Source organism: Canis aureus, chromosome 7, assembly GCF_053574225.1.
Source record: "Canis aureus isolate CA01 chromosome 7, VMU_Caureus_v.1.0, whole genome shotgun sequence".
Taxonomy (NCBI): Eukaryota; Metazoa; Chordata; class Mammalia; order Carnivora; family Canidae; genus Canis; species Canis aureus.
In genome coordinates this window covers 64,979,711-64,998,378 of record NC_135617.1, presented here as the reverse complement: position 1 = coordinate 64,998,378, position 18,668 = coordinate 64,979,711, and the positions used below count along the sequence as shown (strand labels likewise).

General features: G+C 37.7%; 1 protein-coding gene across 3 annotated transcripts in view; it reads left to right on the top strand.

Annotated features, from left to right (window-relative positions):
* The window catches only part of DNAH8 (dynein axonemal heavy chain 8), a 363,336-nt gene that overhangs the window by 17,108 nt on the left and 327,560 nt on the right, over nt 1-18,668 (top strand). For all 3 annotated transcript variants that reach the window (XM_077904163.1, XM_077904162.1, XM_077904164.1), the window contains exons 4-5: nt 1,669-1,753; nt 7,129-7,280. In XM_077904163.1, the coding sequence (XP_077760289.1) occupies nt 1,669-1,753; nt 7,129-7,280 (237 nt within the window). The remainder of the gene's footprint in view (nt 1-1,668; nt 1,754-7,128; nt 7,281-18,668) is intronic.

Sequence of the window (18,668 nt, the reverse complement as noted above, 5' to 3'; positions counted from 1 at the left end):
CTGGCATCTGGTTCCAGGCTCTGAACTCGTGGTTGTGTTTCTTTGGGTCTTTTACTCAAAAATTTTTTAGCTTTAGTTTTCTCTTCTGCAAGAGGGGTATAATAATGCCACCTTACCTAGTGTAAGGCTGTGGTAAAGCTCAGATAATCTATTTGCAAAATGTATGACTGAATTTTCAATTTGCCATCATGATTTCAGTCCATGACAACTTTCACTCTGCTGGTCTCTGAAGTACAATGTGTCCAAAAAAATGAGAATTTGTTGCATTTGATATTGTGATGTCTTTTTATCACAGGTATGTGCTCTTTTTTTATATATATATATAATTTGGAGACTTTCAAATCTGATGGGTCATAAAATCAGATATGGCAGGAAAGTATTTATGGAACTGGGCAAGAATAGCTATGCTGACAGTTTTTGTATTTTTTAGATTGCAATTATGCAAGAGTCAAATTTATGTGTGAGATGGAAAAGTAGAAAATGAGGGGCTAGAATTTTGTAATCTGTGTAGCTCTGTTTCATTTCCTGGGGTGGTGGTTCCCAAATGGGATCCCAGAACCAACAGCACCACCAGCACCTGGAACTTTTAAAAGATTTATTTATTTGGGGAGGAGAGAGAGAGAGAGAGAAAGAGAGAGAGAGATTAAGTAGGAGGAACAGAGGGGAAGGAGAAAGAGAATCTCAAGCATACTCCACGCTGAGCACAGAGCCCAATGAGGGGCTGAATCTCACGATCTTGAGGTCATTACCCGAGCTAAAATCAAGAGTCAGACTGAGCCACCCAGGCCCCCCTCACCTGTAATTTTTTTAAAAATGCAAGTCCTCAGGGCCAGGATTCTGTATTTTTTAAAAGCTCTGGGTGCATCTCTGAGGCACGCTAAAGTTTGAGAACCATTGTCCTAGGGGAAGAGGCTTCGCCAGATCTAGAATACCTCTTACCTATGGTCGATAAGTAAAGAGAAACCCGCTGCTCAAGAGAGACACTTAGGTTAAGGCATCAGTGGATTGGGTGAAGTGGGTTGAGTAACTTTGTATTTCCCAAATGATGTGTGAGGGTTTTTGCTTACATGACCTATTTGGTTTTCCACTTACTAAGATATTACTTTAACTTACAAATAAGCGCTTCATGCTCATAAACATGGGAGACTCTCATTATAATAATTCATTTTAGTTTGGCTACAATATGGGTCAAATGACAATTGCTGAAAACATCATACTCAAATAATTGGTCTAAGAACCCAATTAGCTGGTGAGGCAAGTTTTCTGCTCTTCAAGTCAGCTTTTAAGAATAGTTTGTTTTAATAATAATTCTTTATATTTACCACCAGTTGGACTCATTCATTTACTCCTATAAGATTCTGTGAGGCAGGGTCAGGTACATGGCTGTCAATTTATATATGGAGATCATCAGTGTAGGCTCAGAAATAGAACTCACCATATATTTCATGGTAATTTTGGAGTTAAAGTAGTTCAAAATCTAATCCTGCTTCTAATGTCCCTGTCACTATGTATCTTGAATAAAGTCTTTGAGCCTCTTTTTTTTTTTTTAATCTACAAAATGATGAGGATAAAGGCATGTGAAATGCCTACCCCTGGGTGTGGTTCATTTTGTTGTTGTTAATATAAGTAGTCATTTTATTCACCATCATTTTCTCTTTTATTTAACAGCTGGAACCATTTGCTCATTTTTTTATGAAAGATGGTTGTAAGACATTGAAATTTTTGTACCAGGAAGGAGATGTCCCTGGCCTTGGTAAGGATGTTTCATGAGGGCAATGTGCTGGTTAATGGATGTTAAAGTGCAGCATATCTTTTCTCTTATAAATAGATATATATTTATAAAGATTATACATATAAAGATATATTTATATAAAGGAAAGTTTGTTGGAAGCTTATGTGTGGAAAAGAGAGTGTCTTTTTCTCTTTAACGATTTATTTTTGGGAGAGAGAGAGTGCAAAAAGGGAGAGACAGAGGGGGAGGGAGAGGGAGAGAGAATCTCAAGCAGACTCTGAGCATGGAGTCCCATATAGGGCTCAGTCTCAGGACCCTAAGATCATGACGTAAGCCAAAATCAAAAACTGGATGACCAACTGACTGAGCCACAAGTTCCCCCCAAAAGAGTGTCTTAAAAACAATAAATTTTCAACTGAAATATATATTTCAGGCATTACTATAAGGAGAAAATATACTTACAGAAATCACTGAGAGGTGCCTGGGTGACTCAGTGGTTGAGCGTTTGCCTTTGTGTCAGGGCATGATCCCAGGGTCTTGGGATCGAGTCTTGCATCAGGCTTCCCGCAGGGAGCCTGCTTCTCCCTCTGCCTATGTCTGCCTCTCTGTGTCTCTCATGAATAAATACATAAAATCTTTAAGACAAAAAAAGAAGAAATTATTGATATCTCCTGGCAGATAGATGTTTTCACTAGAATTTAATTCCATTTTCTCTGAAACAGGTGGAGCCATTTTCCACACAGGTTTTCAGGTGACTAGTAATAGTCATGAAACCATGTGGGAGCTCAGCAGCTGTCCATGTGATCTTGGGTTGGCATCTTGTTTCTGCTTCAGCTGTCAGTTGAAATATCTGGCTTCCTTACTATTCACAGGATTCCTAAAATAACACTTTACCAGGATGTAAAACTTTTGTATTAATAACAGGTGCATGGACCATCCTTTTGGTCTTTAACTACTTATCTTTGAAGTCCTGTGATTTGTCCCTCCTACTGATTCTTTCTCATTTTTCTCCTCTGCTGACTTTAGGTGAGGCTAATATCCCATGCCTGCCCTAGTATTCCAAATTGAAAACCTGTAGTTCTGAAACCAGATTCCCTCTCTGAAGTTGACACTGCTTATTCCTTTAAAAGTAAATCTTTTATTCCATTGTGTATGTATACCACATCTTCTTTATCTATTCATCTATGGATGGACACTTGGGTTGCAGCCATAAAAAAGAATGGAATCTTGCCATTTGTAACAACATGGATGGACCTAGAGGGTAAAGTACTAAGTGAAATAAGTCAGAGAAAGACAAATACCACAGGGTTTCACTTATATGTGGAATTTAAGAAACAAAACAAATGAACCAAAAGAGAGAGAGAGAGACAGACAGAGACAGACAGACAGACAGACAGACAAAACACAGCCTTTTAAATACAGAAAACAAACTGGTGGTTTCTAGAGGGGAGGTGAGTGGAGGACTGAGTGAAATAGATAAAGGATTAGGAGTACACTTATCTTAGTAAGCACTGAGAAATATATAGAATTGTTGAATCATTACATTGTACACCTGAAACTAATCTAACATTGGATTTCATCCCTCAGGAAATATTCTAAAAAGTAAACCCTTATTGTGCTGCTTGCTAGTTATTGGATTGGATCCAAACTGCTCATTTCTCCACTAAGGCTCATCATAACTGGGACACATAGCGTTTGTTTAACCTGCTCTCCTATTCTTTTTTATTTATTTATTTATTTATTTATTTATTTATTTATTTTTTTTTTTCTGCTCTCCTATTCTTGCAGACATGAATTTGCTGCTCCCTTTAAGCCAGCCTCTTCTTTGTTTTCTGGACATTCCAGGGTCATTTCTGTGCCCTTTTTCTGCCCTCCTGACTCTCTCAGAATGCCTTTCTTTTCTATATCCAGCCAAATATACTTCTCTTCCAGATCACCTAAGACATTCTCTCTTCTACAGAGCTTGCCCAGGGTGTTCCAAGCCCATCCATCATTATTCTCCAAACTCCTCCTGTCTCATTTAAAGTTTGCATTGTAAATTACAGTACTTGATTATGTTCTTCTATTTTCATCTAATTCTTTAATATAAGAAAATACCTACAATGAGAAGAAAAATAAAAACCACTCACATTCTCAGCCATTTGGAATAAGCATCATTAATTCCTTGATGAATATTTTCTCTAACTTCTTTGCCCAGCCCCCCTTTTCTATAGAGAAAGGGAAGAAGGGAAGGAGAGAGAGAGAGAAAAAAGTTACATGTATGTATAGTGCATGTGTATGTATATATATATGTATATATATACATAGAGTTGGATCCCCTTTTGTAATATGTAGATATTATATACAGAGAGATAGATATACTACAAAAATGGGATCCAACTCTACGTGTTATTTTATGGTGGGTTTTAAAATTTGATAATATTCTCTTTATCATGCCACTGGATACATTTTTACAATTAAATGGTAAACAGCTGGATATTGTATTTAGTTAGGATAATATAACTATTATTTTCAAAACTTAACTCTTATTATTAGAACTTAGGTTGCTTATGACTTTTTGCTCTTTTATTTTTTATTTATTTATTTTTCCTTTTTGCTCTTTTAAACAATACCTCAGTGAATATCACTGAAGCTAATGTGGATGAGGAAGACTTTAGGAAGAATTCTCAGGAGAGGAATTGGCAGATAGAAAAGATATACACACACGTATACATATATATATATAATGTACATATGTATATATATATTTTTTTTGAGAGAGAGAGAGAGAGAGAGAGAGAACATGCATATGGAGGTGAGAGGGAGAGGGAGAGAGAGAAAGAGATAATCCCAAAGAGGTTCCATGCTTAGCACAGAGCCCAACATAGGGCTCAGTCTTACAACCCTGAGATCATGACTGAGCTAAAATCAAGAGCTGGAGACTTAACTGACTAAACCACCTAGGTACCCCCAGATAGTTATATTTTTAATAACTATTTTGCTACCTACAAAAGTAATACATTTGTTAGCTTGGTAAATATTCCTCTACATGTCTGCTAATATAGAAATGCTTATTATCATTTAAAATATAATCATATAATACATTTTATTCTTGATTTGATTTTTGCATTTGACAGTATAGCCTAGACAGTTTCTGTCATCATATATAGATTTACCTTATTTAAAAAATACTGTACAGGGGTGCCTGGGTGGCTCAGTCAGTTAAGCATCTGGCTTTAGCTCAGGTCATGATCTTGGGGTCCTGGGATCAAGCCCCGCATTGGGCCCCCAGCTCAGTGAGGAGTCTACTTGATCATCTCCCTCTCCTCATGTCCCCTCTTGTGTCCTTTCTCTCACTCTGTCTCTCAAAGAAATAAATAAATAAAATCTTTTTAAAAAGTTTTAAAAATGCTACACACTATTCAATAGTGCAGCTGCATTTTGATTTTTAGACACTATTCCCCTGTTGATGGATGTACAGAATATATAGGTGTAGACAGAACATATTTAGCTATAGGTAATGGAGATCCTAATGGTGTCTTAAACAAAGAGTGGGCAGTGGCTGGCAGTGGTTCAGATGCTCGGCATTGTCATCAGAAACACAGATTCTTTTTTTCTTCCCGTTTTGTCATTTTCAACATGTTGGCTTTTTGTTCATGTTTGGCCCACATGGTTATAAGATGAAGCTCAGATATCACATCTAGGGAAAGCTTATCTTCTCTTTTATCAGCCAGAACTGGGTCATGGGGCGACCATAGGGGTTAGGGAGGTTGAGAAAGCAGATGTCTCCTTCATATACATATTGCTGAATGAGACAATGGTTTTCTTATCAAGGGAAAAGGGGAGAGAAGTTATTAAGTGTAGAAGTAACTCTCTATGCCAACCTCCATGAACAAACATTTGAACCATTACGTACTCTGGCTTATCCAAGCAAAACAAATAAAAAAAATTACTTGGGCCATTCACAAAATTTAGAACTAGTCGAACCACCAGGCCTTGGGAAGGATGAAAAGAGAGCCTAGCCTTTCTACAGATTTCAGGGCAGTTTATTTAGGAATCGTCACTAGATTGACATCTCTCAACCCCCCTTTTACCTTTGTGTGCCTCCAATCAGGACTGACATCATTGAGAGCCTCATCAGTCTCGTTTTCACATGCCCACCACCACAGGGCTCTGAGATGGGTGTCCTCCAGGGTCACAGAACAGGGGAACCCTCTATACTCAAAGGAGGGAAACCTGGGAAGACAACATATTTTCATGGTTTCATGATGGGGATTTTAGCATTTCTTTTATCATGTTTTAAATTGTTTATTGTAAATAGGAAGACTGTTTAATTATGCTCTTCATGTTACAACCAACCATCTAACAAAGTTACTATATTTTTAATAGTTTTTAAACTTAAATGATTAATTTTCATTGAAATTAGGTGGAGGAAGAATTTAATATATAACTTGGATGCTATATTTTTTTAATTTTTTATTTATTTATGATAGTCACAGAGAGAGAGAGAGAGGCAGAGACACAGGCAGAGGGAGAAGCAGGCTCCATGCACCGGGAGCCCGACGTGAGATTCGATCCCAGGTCTCCAGGATCGCTCCCTGGGCCAAAGGCAGGCGCTAAACCGCTGCGCCACCCAGGGATCCCCGGATGCTGTATTTTAAAAAAAAGATTTTATTTATTTATTCATGAGAGACAGAGAGAGAGAGAGAGAGAGAGAGAGGCAGAGACGCAGGCAGAGGGAGAAGCAGGCTCCATGCAAGGAGCCCTATGCAGGACTTGATCCCAGACCCTGGGATCATGACCTGAGCCAAAGGCAGATGCTCAACCACTGAGCCACTCAGGTGTCTCAACTATGAGTGTATTTACTAGGGGACTAAGTCCTCTCTGGAGAGTCAGTGAAGGCTTCTAAGAGACTTGGGTTTCAGCTGAGATCTGAAAGTAGAAATCGGGGAGGCCAAATGTTGGAGATGGGATAGAACCATTTGTGGGAAGTCACTACCTGAGGCAAAGCCAAAAGGAGCAAAGTACAGAGCTCAGAGAAAGGAAGCAGAGAGGCTGCACTGTAAGTATTCCAATTATTGATGTCTTTTTGTAGACAATATATATATATAGTCATCACAATCATATCAAAACTTCTTTTTTTAAAAAATTTATTTATTTATTTATTCATGAGAGACACAGAGAGAGACAGGAAGAAATATAGGCAGAGGAAGCCCGATATGGGACTCGATCCCAGGACCCTGGGATCACGCCCTGAGCCAAAGGCAGACACTCAACCACTGATCCACCCAGGTGCCCCCATATCAAAACTTCTTACAGTAAAGTAAAGCAAGAAGCAACAGTGTGAGATCCATAGTAATTTATCACAGTTAATCATTTATGTGATCACACACTATGTTCTTGATTTTCGTTTTCAGAATGTGGTCGAACTATTGCTGGAGCAACCAAAGGGGCAAAAATGATGAGATTGTACATAGACAATGCAGCCCCAGAGAAACTGAAAGGATTATGTATATTTTTTGTTCGCTGTCACAGTGATACTGCTATAAATGCTAAAAATATTCATGAGGTATGTATTTTTTTCAAATATATAGTTAGATGTTTTCTTCCAGCTTAATTGAGATGTAACTGACATTTAACATTGTGTAAGTTTAAGCTGTATATAATGTGTTGATTTAATGCACTTATATTTTGTGAACCAATTACCAATGTAGCGTTAGCAAATACTCCATCATCTCACATAATTCCCTTTTAGTTGTTGTTGTTTTTGGCGATGACATTTAGGGTGAACATTTGAGAACATCTTAGCAACATTTGAGTATATATTAGTATTAGCTATGATCACCATGCTATAGATCCCCAAAACGTATTCATTTTATAACTCCTAGTTTATATGCTTTGATGAACATCTCCCAATTTCCTCTACCCCACAGCCCTTGGTAATCAACATTCTACTCTTTATTTCCACGAGGTCAGCTTTTTTAGATTCCACATATAAGTGAGATTGTACAGTATTTGTCTTTTTCTATCAGACTTATCTCACTTAGCATAATGTCCTCAAGATCCACACATGTTATCCCAAAGGCAGCATTTTCTTCCTTCTTGTAGCTGAATGATATTCCATCCTGCAATGTATACCATATCTTCTTTATCCATTTATCCATATATGGCCACCGAGGTTGTTTCTGTATTTTGATTATTGTAAATAATGCTGGAATGAACATGGAGGTGAAGATCCTCTGGATATATATCCAGAAGTAAGGTTGCTGGATATCTCTTGTCAAATTTTAGTTGACTGTGCACATGTGGATTTATTTCTAGACTCTTGATTCAGTTCCATTGGCCTATGTGTCTATTTTTATGCTAAGTCGCATACTGTTTTGATTGCTGTAGCTTCACAGTATAGTTTGAAATCAAGAAGTGTGATGCTCCAGCTTTTCTTTTCTTCCTTTTTATCTCTCTCTTTTTAAAAAGAGTTATTTATTTATTTGAGAGAGAGAGAGAGAGCATGAGCAGGGGACAGGGGGTGAGAGTTTCAAGCAGACTCCATGCTGAGCACAGAGCTCAATCTCACAATCCCGAGATCTTTACCTGAGCCAAAACTAAGCATTGGACACTTAACAAGCTATACATTTGTTTCTTATAGTGCCCTTGTCTGGCTTTGGTATCAGGGTACTTCTGACGTTGTAAAATGAATTTAGAGTGTTTTCCCTTCTTCAGTTTTTTGGAAGAATTGTAGGAGGTTTGGCATTAATTCTTTAAGTGTTTTGTAGAGTTGACCAGTGAAACCATCTGGTACTGAACTTTTCTTTGTTGAGAGGTTTTTACAGATTTATTTATTTGAGAGAGATAGAGAGAATGAACACATGAATGGGGGGGGAGGGGCAGAGGAAGAGGAAGAGAGAGAATTTCCAACAGACTCCTCACTGAATATGGAGCCTGATGCAGGGCTTGATCTCACCACCTATGAGATCATGACCTGAGCCAAAATCAAGAGTCAGGCTTAACTGACTGACCCACCCAGGTGCCCCTGTTGCGGGGGTGGGGTGGGGGGGTGGGGTTAATTACTGATTCAATCTCTTATTATTGGTCTGTTCAGATTTTCTATTTCTTCAGAATTCAGTCTTTGTAGATGGTAAGTTTCTAGGAATTAATCCATTTCTTCTAGGTTGTCCAATTAGTGTGAATATAATTGTTCATGGTTATTTCTTATGATCCTTTGTGTTTCTTTGGTACTTTGCCTCCTCTTTTATTTCTGATTTTATTTATGTGAGTCTTCTCTCAGTTTTCTTAGTTTTTCAATTTTGTTATCTTTTCACAAAACAGCTTTTAGTTTTGTTGATCATTTCCTTTTTTTTTTTTTAAATTTTATTTATTTATTCATGAGAGACACAGAGAAAGAGAGGCAGAGACACAGGCAGAGACACAGGCAGAGGGAGAAGCAGACTCCATGGAGGGAGCCTGATGTGGGACTCGATCCCAGGACTCCAGGATCACACCCTGGGCCAAAGGCAGACACCAAACCGCCGAGCCACCCAGGAATCCCCTTGTTGATCATTTCTATAGTTTTTCTCATCTCTATTTCATTTATTTCTGGACTTATCTTTGTTATTTCCTTTCTTATGCTAACTTTGGGTTCAGTTTATTCTTCTTTTTTGAGTTCTTTGAGGTGTAAAGTTGTTTAATATCTTTCTTTTTTCTTAATATAGGCATTTATCACTATAAACTTGACTCTTAGAACTGCTTTTGCTGCATCCCAACTCCTATAGGTTTTGCTATGTTCTGTTTCCATTTTCACTTATTTCAAGATATTTTTTATTTCCCTTTAGATTTCTTCTTTGACACATCGGTTGTTCAGGAGTGTGTTAATTTTCACATATTTTTGAAATTTCTAGCTTTTCTCCTGTTACTGATTTCTAGTTTCATACCACTGTGATTGGAAAAAAAAAATTGGTATGATTTCAGTCATCTTCAATTTGCTGTTTTGTCACCTATCATAGGATCTTTCCTGGAAATGTTCTATGTGCACTTGGGAAGAATGTATATTCTGCTATTGGGTGGAATGCTCTGTACATGTCTTTTAGGTCCATTTGGCCTAAATTACCATTCAAGTACAACATTTTCTTATTTATTTTTTGTCTGGATGGACTGTCCACTGTTGAAATTTGTGTTTTCTGTTTCTCCCTTCAGATCTTTTAGTATTTGGTTAAGATAGTTAGATGCTCTGATGTTGGGTGCATATATATTTGTATTTGCTTTGTCTTTTTGATAAAGTGCTCTGTGTCACTATATCATAATCTTCTTTGTGTCTTGTTACCGTTTTGGCTTAGTGTCTATTTTGTCTGATATAAGTGTGGCTACCTCTGCTTCCTTTTGGTTTTCACTTGCATGCAATGTTAATTTTCTCTCTTCACTTTGAGCCTATGTGTGTATTTAAAGCTGAAGTGTTGGGTCATATAGTTGTAAGCAGCATATAGTTGGGTCTTGCTTTTTGAATCCATCTAGCCACTCTGTGCCTTCTGATTGGTGAACTCAGTCCAGTTACTTATAGAATAATTATTAGGACACCTGGGTGGCTCAGCAATTGAGCGTCTGCCTTTGGCTCAGGTTGTGATCCTGGGGTCCCGGGATCGAGTCCCATATTGGGTTCCCTGCACGAAGCCTATTTATCCTTCAGCCTATGTCTCTGACTCTCCCTGTCTCTCATGAATAAATAAATAAAATCTTATAAAAACAATAATTATTGATATGTAAGGATTTACTAATGCTATATTATTGATTACTCTCTAGGTGTTCTGTACTTCAATTTTTTTCTTTTTCCCTCTGTTTCTACTTGCCTTTGTAAATTGGTATTTTTCCATGTGGTGTGCTCTGTTCCCTTCCTTTTTAATCATTTGTGAATCTACCATAGATTTTTGCTTTGTTCTTACCATGAGGCTTACATAAAACATTATAAATACAACAGTTTATTTTATGCTGATAATAAGTAACTTTAATTGCATACAAAAACTCTGCCCTTTTGCTCTTCTCTTTTATGTTTTTGATATCACAAATTATGTCTTTTCATACTGTGTATTCATTAACAAGTTTTGTAGCTGCAGTTATTTTTATCATTCTCGTTCTTTAACTTTTACACTAGAGCCATGTGGTTAACACCACCAATATTATGGTATTTGAGTATTCTGAATTTGACTACATACTTATCTTTTTTAGTGTATTGTATATTTTCATATGTGTTCATGTCAGTAATTAGTGTCCATTCATTTTGGCTTAAATAACTCATTTCAGCATTTCTTGTAAGGCAGATCTACTGGTGATGAATTACTTCAGCTTTTGTTTGTCTAGGAAAATCTTGATCCTTCCTTCATTGCGGAAAGGTAATTTTGCCAGATAGAGTATTCTTGCTTGGCAATTTTTTAAAAATTTTAGCACTTTGAATATATAATTCCTCACATTCCTGGCCTGCCAGGTTTCTGCTAAGAAATCTGTTGGTAACCTTTAGGGCTTCCCTTGTAAATTACAAGCTTCTTTTCTTTTACTACTTTCAAGATTTTCTCTGTCCTTGAGTTTTGACAGTTTTATTATAATGTGCCTTGGAAAGGATCTCTTTAATTTTGTTTGGTGATCTATGAGCTTCATGAACTTGGACATCCAAATCTCTCCCCAGATTTGAGCAGTTTTCACTATTTAAATAAGCTTTCTGCCCTCTTCTCCCTCTCTTCTCTTTCTGGAACTACAATAATTTGCAAATTGGTGCTTTCAATGATATCCTATAGTTCACACAGACTTACCTTTTTGTCACTCTTTTCTCTTTTCTGTCCGCAACAGGATAAACTCAAAGTTTCTGTCTTCTATCTCACAGATTTTTTCTTCTGCTTGATCCATTCTGTTGTTGATGATCACTGTTGCATTTTTCATTTCTCTGTATTCTTCAGCTCTAAAATTTCTGTTTGGCTCTTTTTATATAATTTCTATTCTATTAAACTTCTCATTTTGTTCATATATTGTTTTTCTGATTTCATTGAGTTACCTTTCTGTGTTTTCTTTTATTCATTGAGTTCCCTATGTTGAATTCTTTTTCAGGTAAATTTCAAATTTCCATGTCATTGGGGTTGGTTACTAGAAAATTATTGTGATCTTTTGGTAGTATCATTTCCTTTATTTTTCATGTTCCTTAAAGTTTTGCATTGCTGTCTTTGCATTTGAGGTAGTAGTTACCTCCTTCAGTCTTTATTATCTTTGGTAGAGAAATACCTTCCCTCAGCTCTGATGGTGTTTCTTAGGCTCCCTCAGACCTTCAATAGATAAACCTGCTCTATGCTTCTTTCTTCCTTTTATGGCTGAATTCTTGAGCTTGTATGCCTTGTCTCAATCCTGCAGTGTACCAGGCTGACAGCCTCCCTTTCATTTTCCCAAAGGTGATACTAAAGCTTAAGTTTGTGATCTTCCCCTGACCAACAGAGTTGTTCTGGCTTTCTTCTTGAACTCACTAGCCATCTGCCAAAGCTTGCTCTCACTGTTGCCATCAGGAGCATGCAGAGGGAACCAGACACAGAGTATGGTGCATGTGTGGCTGAGGCATGCTGAGATCTGGGGGTGCCCATGGGCCAGTTGGGGTAATCTATGAGCCAAATATTCCCAATGGCCTTGCTGGGCTCCCAGTGGTGGGCTTCTTAATGGAGTCTGTGATACAATTAGTAGCATCTACTTCCCTTTAATGCCTTCTAACAGTCTTATCTGCCACTCTCTCAGCTTCTTTCTGCCCCCCATCCCCACTTCCAGCCATGTAGCTCATGATTCAGTACTCTGGATAGGGTGGAAGGGGAAGGAGGCTCTTTGGCAGCATCCTACATCCTGGGGAAACTGGATACTCACTTAATTACTCTTTTCCTTAAAGGAGAAATCAAAGGCTGAGAAGATCTCTCTAGATTCTAAACAGTGTTGCCTTAAGGGAGGGGTGATGTGGATAAAGTCAATCTGGTCCTCTTATCTAATGCACCCAAATTCTTATTGTTTTGCTCCAACTGTGTGCTTAAACTTTTCTTCTGGAAACCTGGACTTTCAAAAAGGCTTTCTTGTCCATAGATAATGAAGGGTGCTTTCCAGGGGCTCCTAGACAGTGTCTGAGAGAGGTTGGAGTTGGTTCACAGCTACTTCAGGTTCCACACATGGGCTGAGATCTGTATGCCTTATCCCTGATACATGTGGGTGAGACTCCTCCTGAGTTTCTTGGCATATGGTGCTGGATCCCACAGCTCCCATAAAGCCACTTTTGTTCATGGATAAAAACCAAATTAGTGGATTTTGTTAGGGAAAAAAACAATGGACATCTTATTCCACTGTGTATTGACATCATCAGCCTGTAGTTTAACATTGAACATGTTATCATAGTCATATTTTTGCTTTACTTTCTCTCCTTTCTACATGTAGGACTGAATTGAGTTCAAAGAAAATAAGGTATTCCGAATCTGAGAAATTACTATAATAGAGCTCAGTGATATTTATCCTTTAGATACTGCTTTTAAAATTCATGAAAATCCCATTTCTTCTAGATAATTTCCATCTTTCCATTTATCTGGGAGTGAATTTAATGTTATTCATACAATTCTGAGTATCAGTTACTTTATTTAACTTTCTCTTTACTTAACATTTTAATTCTTTGATAGTTTCAGAAAGAAGAGAGAATTGACCTGGGCATTGTTTACTTAGTCACAGGAAGCCAGCTTGATGGTTTGGGAAAAACAGCACTTTTATTCAGATAGACCAAAATTTACCTCCCAGCCTCACCACTGACCAGTGGAGTGTTCCTTGAAAAGTTGCTTTTCTTTTCTATGACTTAAGTTTCTAAATATTTAAACTGGGAATAGTCATAAACACCTTGCAGGATTGTTGTGAAACTAAGTGATCATATCAGCACATTCTTACCTTGCCTGACATAGTAGTCCCTCAACAAATACTAGCTCTTATTAGTATTTTTTAGAGAGCCTTAATAAAAGTCTCCCTTTTTACAATGGGAAAGGTAACTGAAATCCAACCTAATTTTTCTCCTCTTCTGCTTAGGATAAAATATTACTTTGAGAGAGGTTGTTTAGCTTTGTTTTGAGTTCTAGGCTGGGAGTTATTTCCCTCTGACTCCTTGTGATATTTCTGATGGCTGATGAAACCTGTTCTATAAATGTGCTTCATAGGAGATCTGTCTCTTCTTTCTGTTTGTTCGTTTGTTTGTTTTTCTTTTTTTTTTTTTGTATATATTTTTTATTGGAGTTCGATTTGCCAACATATAGTGTAATACCCAGTGCTCATCCCATGAAGTGCCCCCCTCAGTGCCCGTCACCCAGTCACCCCAACCCCCCGCTGACCTCCCTTTCCACCACCCCTTGTTCGTTTCCCAGAATTAGGAGTCTCTCCTGTTCTGTCACCCTCACTGATATTTCCCCATTCATTTTCTCTCCTTTCCCCTTTATTCCCTTTCACTATTTTTTTATATTCCTCAAATGAATGAGACCATATGATGTTTGTCCTTCTCCAATTGACTTACTTCATTCAGCATAATACCCTCCAGGTCCATCCACGCTGAAGCAAATGGTGGGTATTCATCATTTCTAATGGCTGAGCAATATTCCATTGTATATGTAGACTACAGCTTCTTTATCCATTCATCTTTCAATGAACACCAAGGCTTCTTCCACAGTTTGGCTATTGTGGACATTGCTGCTATAAACATTGGGGTGCAGGTGTCCTGCTGTTTCACTGCATCTGTATCTTTGGGGTAAATCCCCGGCAGTGTAATTGCTGGGTCGTAGGGCAGGTCTATTTTTAACTCTTTGAGGAACCTCCACACAGTTTTCCAGAGTGGCTGCACCAGTTCACATTCCCACCAACAATGCAGGAGGGTTCCCCTTTCTCCACATCCTCTCCAACATTTGTTGTTTCCTGTCTTGTTAATTTTCCCCATTCTCACTGGTGTGAGGTGGTATCTCATTGTGGTTTTGATTTGTATTTTCCTGATGGCAAGTGATGTGGAGCATTTTCTCATGTGCTTGTTGGCCATGTCTATGTCTTCCTCTGTGAAATTTCTGTTCATGCCTTTTGCCCATTTCATGATTGGATTGTTTGTTTCTTGGCTGTTGAGTTTAATAAGTTCTCTATAGATCTTGGATACTAGCCCTTTATCTGATATGTCATTTGCAAATAACTTCTCCCATTCTGTAGATTGTCTTTTAGTTTTGTTGACTATTTCTTTTGTTGTACAGAAGCCTTTTATCTTGATGAAGTCCCAATAATTCATTTTTGCTTTTGTTTCCCTTGCCTTCATAGATGTATCTTGCAAGAAGTTGCTGTGGCCAAGTTCAAAGAGGGTGTTACCAGTGTTCTCCTCTAGGATTTTGATGGATTCTTGTCTCACAGTTAGATATTTCAACCATTTTGAGTTTATCTTTGTGTCTGGTGTAAGAGAATGGTCTAGTTTCATTCTTCTGCATGTGGCTGTCCAATTTTCCCAGCACCATTTATTGAAGAGACTGTCCTTTTTCCAGTAGATAGTCTTTTCTGCTTTGTCGAATATTAGTTGACCATAGAGTTGAGAGCCCATTTCTGGGTTCTCTATTCTGTTCCATTGATCTATGTGTCTGTCTTTGTGCCAATACCACACTGTCTTTATGATCACAGCTTTGTAGTACAACTTGAAATCTGGCATTGTGATGCCCGCGGCTCTGGTTTTCTTTTTCAATATTCCCCTGGCTATTCAAGGTCTTTTCTGATTCCACACAAATCTGAAGATGATTTGTTCCAATTCTCTGAAGAAAGTCCATGGTATTTTGATAGGGATTGCATTAAATGTGTAAATTGCCCTGGGTAGCATAGACATTTTCACAATATTAATTCTTCCAATCCATGAGCATGGAATATTTTTCCATCTCTTTATGTCTTCCTCAATTTCTTTCAGAAGTGTTCTGTAGTTTTTATGGTATAGATCCTTTACCTCTTTGGTTAGGTTTATTCCTAGGTGTCTTATGCTTTTGGGTGCAATTGTAAATGGGATTGACTCCTTAATTTCTCTTTCTTCAGTATCATTGTTAGTGTGTAGAAATGCCACTGATTTCTGGGCATTGATTTTATATCCTGCCACACTGCCGAATTGCTATATGAGTTCTAGCAATCTTGGGGTGGAGTCTTTTGGGTTTTCTATGTACAGTATATGTCATCTGTGAAGAGGGAGAGTTTGACTTCTTCTTTGCCAATTTGAATGCCTTTTATTTCTTTTTGTTGCTTGATTGCTGAGGCTAGGACTTCTAGTACTATGTTGAATAGCAGGGGTGAGAGTGGACATCCCTGTCATGTTCCTGATTTTAGGGGAAAGGCTCCTAGTGTTTCCCCATTGAGAATGATATTTGCTGTGGGCTTTTCATAGATGGCTTTTAAGATGCTGAGGAATGTTCCCTCTATCCCTACACTCTGAAGAGTTTTGATCAGAATGGATGCTGTATTTTGTTAAATGCTTTCTCTGCATCTATTGAGAGGATCATATGGTTCTTGTTTTTTCTCTTGTTGATATGATCTTTCACATTGATTACTTTACAAGTGTTGAACTAGCCTTGCATCCCAGGGATAAATCCCACTTGGTCATGGTGAATAATCTTGTTAATGTATTGTTGGATCCTATTGGCTAGTATCTTGTTTAGAATTTTTGCATCTGTGTTCATCAGTGATATTGGTCTATAATTCTCCTTTTTGGTGGGGTCTTTGTCTGGTTTTGGAATTAAGGTGATGCTGGCCTCATAAAATGAGTTTGGAAGTATTCCATCCCTTTCTATCTTTCAGAACAGCTTTAGTAGAATAGGTATTGTTTCTTCTTTAAACGTTTGATAGAATTTTCCTGGGAAGCCATCTGGCCCTGGAATTTTGTGTTTTGGGAGGTTTCTGATGACTGCTTCAATTTCCTCCCTGGTTATTGGCCTGTTCAGTTTTTATATTTCTTCCTGTCCCAGTTTTGGTTATTTGTGATTTTCCAGAAATGCATCCATTTCTTCTAGATTGCCTGATTTGTTGGCATATAGCTACTCATAATACATTTTTAAAAACATTTTATTTGGTATTGGTTGTGGTCTCTCCTCTCTCATTCATGATTTTATTAATTCGAGTCTTTTTTTCTTTTTAATAAGGCTAGCTGGGGATTTATCCATTTATTAATTCTTTCAAAGAACCAACTCCCCCCACCCTTTTTTTTTTTTAATCTGTCCTATAGTTCTTCTGGTCTCTATTTCATTGGGTTCTGCTTGAATCTTTATTATCTCTCTTCTGCTTGGTGTAGGTTTGACTTGCTGTTCTTTCTCCAATTCCTCTAGGTGCGAGGTTAGCTTGTGTATTTAATTTTTTTCCAATTTTCTTCAGGGAGGCTTGTATTGTGATGTATTTCCCTCTTAGGACTGCTTTTGTTGTATCCTAAAGATTTTGAACAGTTGTGTCTTCATTTTCATTAGTTTCCATAAATCTTTTATATTCTTCTCTAATTTCCTGGTTGACTCATTAATCTTTTAGTAGAATGTTTTTTAACCTCCATGTGTTTGAGTTTCTTCCAGGTTTCTTCCTGTGATTGAGTTCTAGTTTCAAAATATTGTGGTCTGAAAATACGCAGGGGACAATCCCAATCCTTTGGTATCAGTTTAGACCTGATTTGTGACCCAATATGTGGTCTATTCTGGAGAAAGTTCCATGTGCACTTGAGAAGAATGTGTATTCAGTTGCATTCAGATGTTCTGTATATATCTGTGAAGTCTATTTGGTCCAGTGTATCATTCAAGGCCCTTGTTTCTTTGGTGATGTTCTGCTTAGAAAATCTGTCATTTACTGAGAGTGCCATGTTGAAGTCTCCTACTATTAGTGTTTTATTATCTAAGTATCTCTTTACTTTGATTATTAATTGATTGATATACTTGGCAGCTCCCACATTAGGGTCATAAATATTCATTATTGTTCGGTCTTCTTGTTGGATAGACTCTTTAAGTATTATATAATATAGTGTCCCTCTTCATCTCTTGTTATAGTCTTTGGTATAAACTCTAACTTATCTGATTTGAGGATGGCTACCTCAGCTTTTTTTTGAGGACCATTTGAATGTTAAATGGTTCTCCACCCCTTCATTTTCAGACTGGAAGTGTCCTTATGTCTAAAATGAGTCTCTTGTAGACCGCATATAGTTGTCTTGCTTTTTTATCCAGTCTGATACCCTGTGTCTTTTAATGGGATCATTAAGCCATTCACATTCAGGATAACTATTGAAAGATATGAATTTAGTATCATTGTATTATCTATATAGTCCTTATTTTTGTGGATTGTTTCTTTCAGCTCCCTCTTTCTTTTTTTTTTTTTTTTAAATTTTTTTTTTAAATTTTTATTTATTTATGATAGTCACAGAGAGAGAGAGACAGGCGCAGAGACACAGGCAGAGGGAGAAGCAGGCTCCATGCACCGGGAGCCTGACGTGGGATTCGATCCCGGGTCTCCAGGATTGTGTCCTGGGCCAAAGGCAGGCGCCAAACCGCTGCGCCACCCAGGGATCCCGCTCCCTCTTTCTTTTACAGGGTCCTCCTTAATATTTCTTGCAGGGCTGGTTTGGTGGTTACATATTCTTTCAGTTTCTGCCTATCCTGGAAGCTCTTTATCTCTCTTTCTATTATGAATGACAGCTTTGCTGGATAAACTATTCTTGCTGCATGTTTTCCTTATTTAGTACCTGAATATATCCTGCCAACACTTTCTGGCCTTCCGGGTCTTTGTGGAGAGGTCTGCTGTTAATCTGATATTTCTCCCCATATAAATGAAGACTCTCTTGTCTCGTGCTGCTTTAAGAATTTTCTGTTTATCTTTGAAATTTGCAAGTTTCACTATTAAATATCAAGGTGTTGACTGGTTTTTATTGATTTTTTTGGGGGGGAGGTCCTCTCTCAAATATGAATGC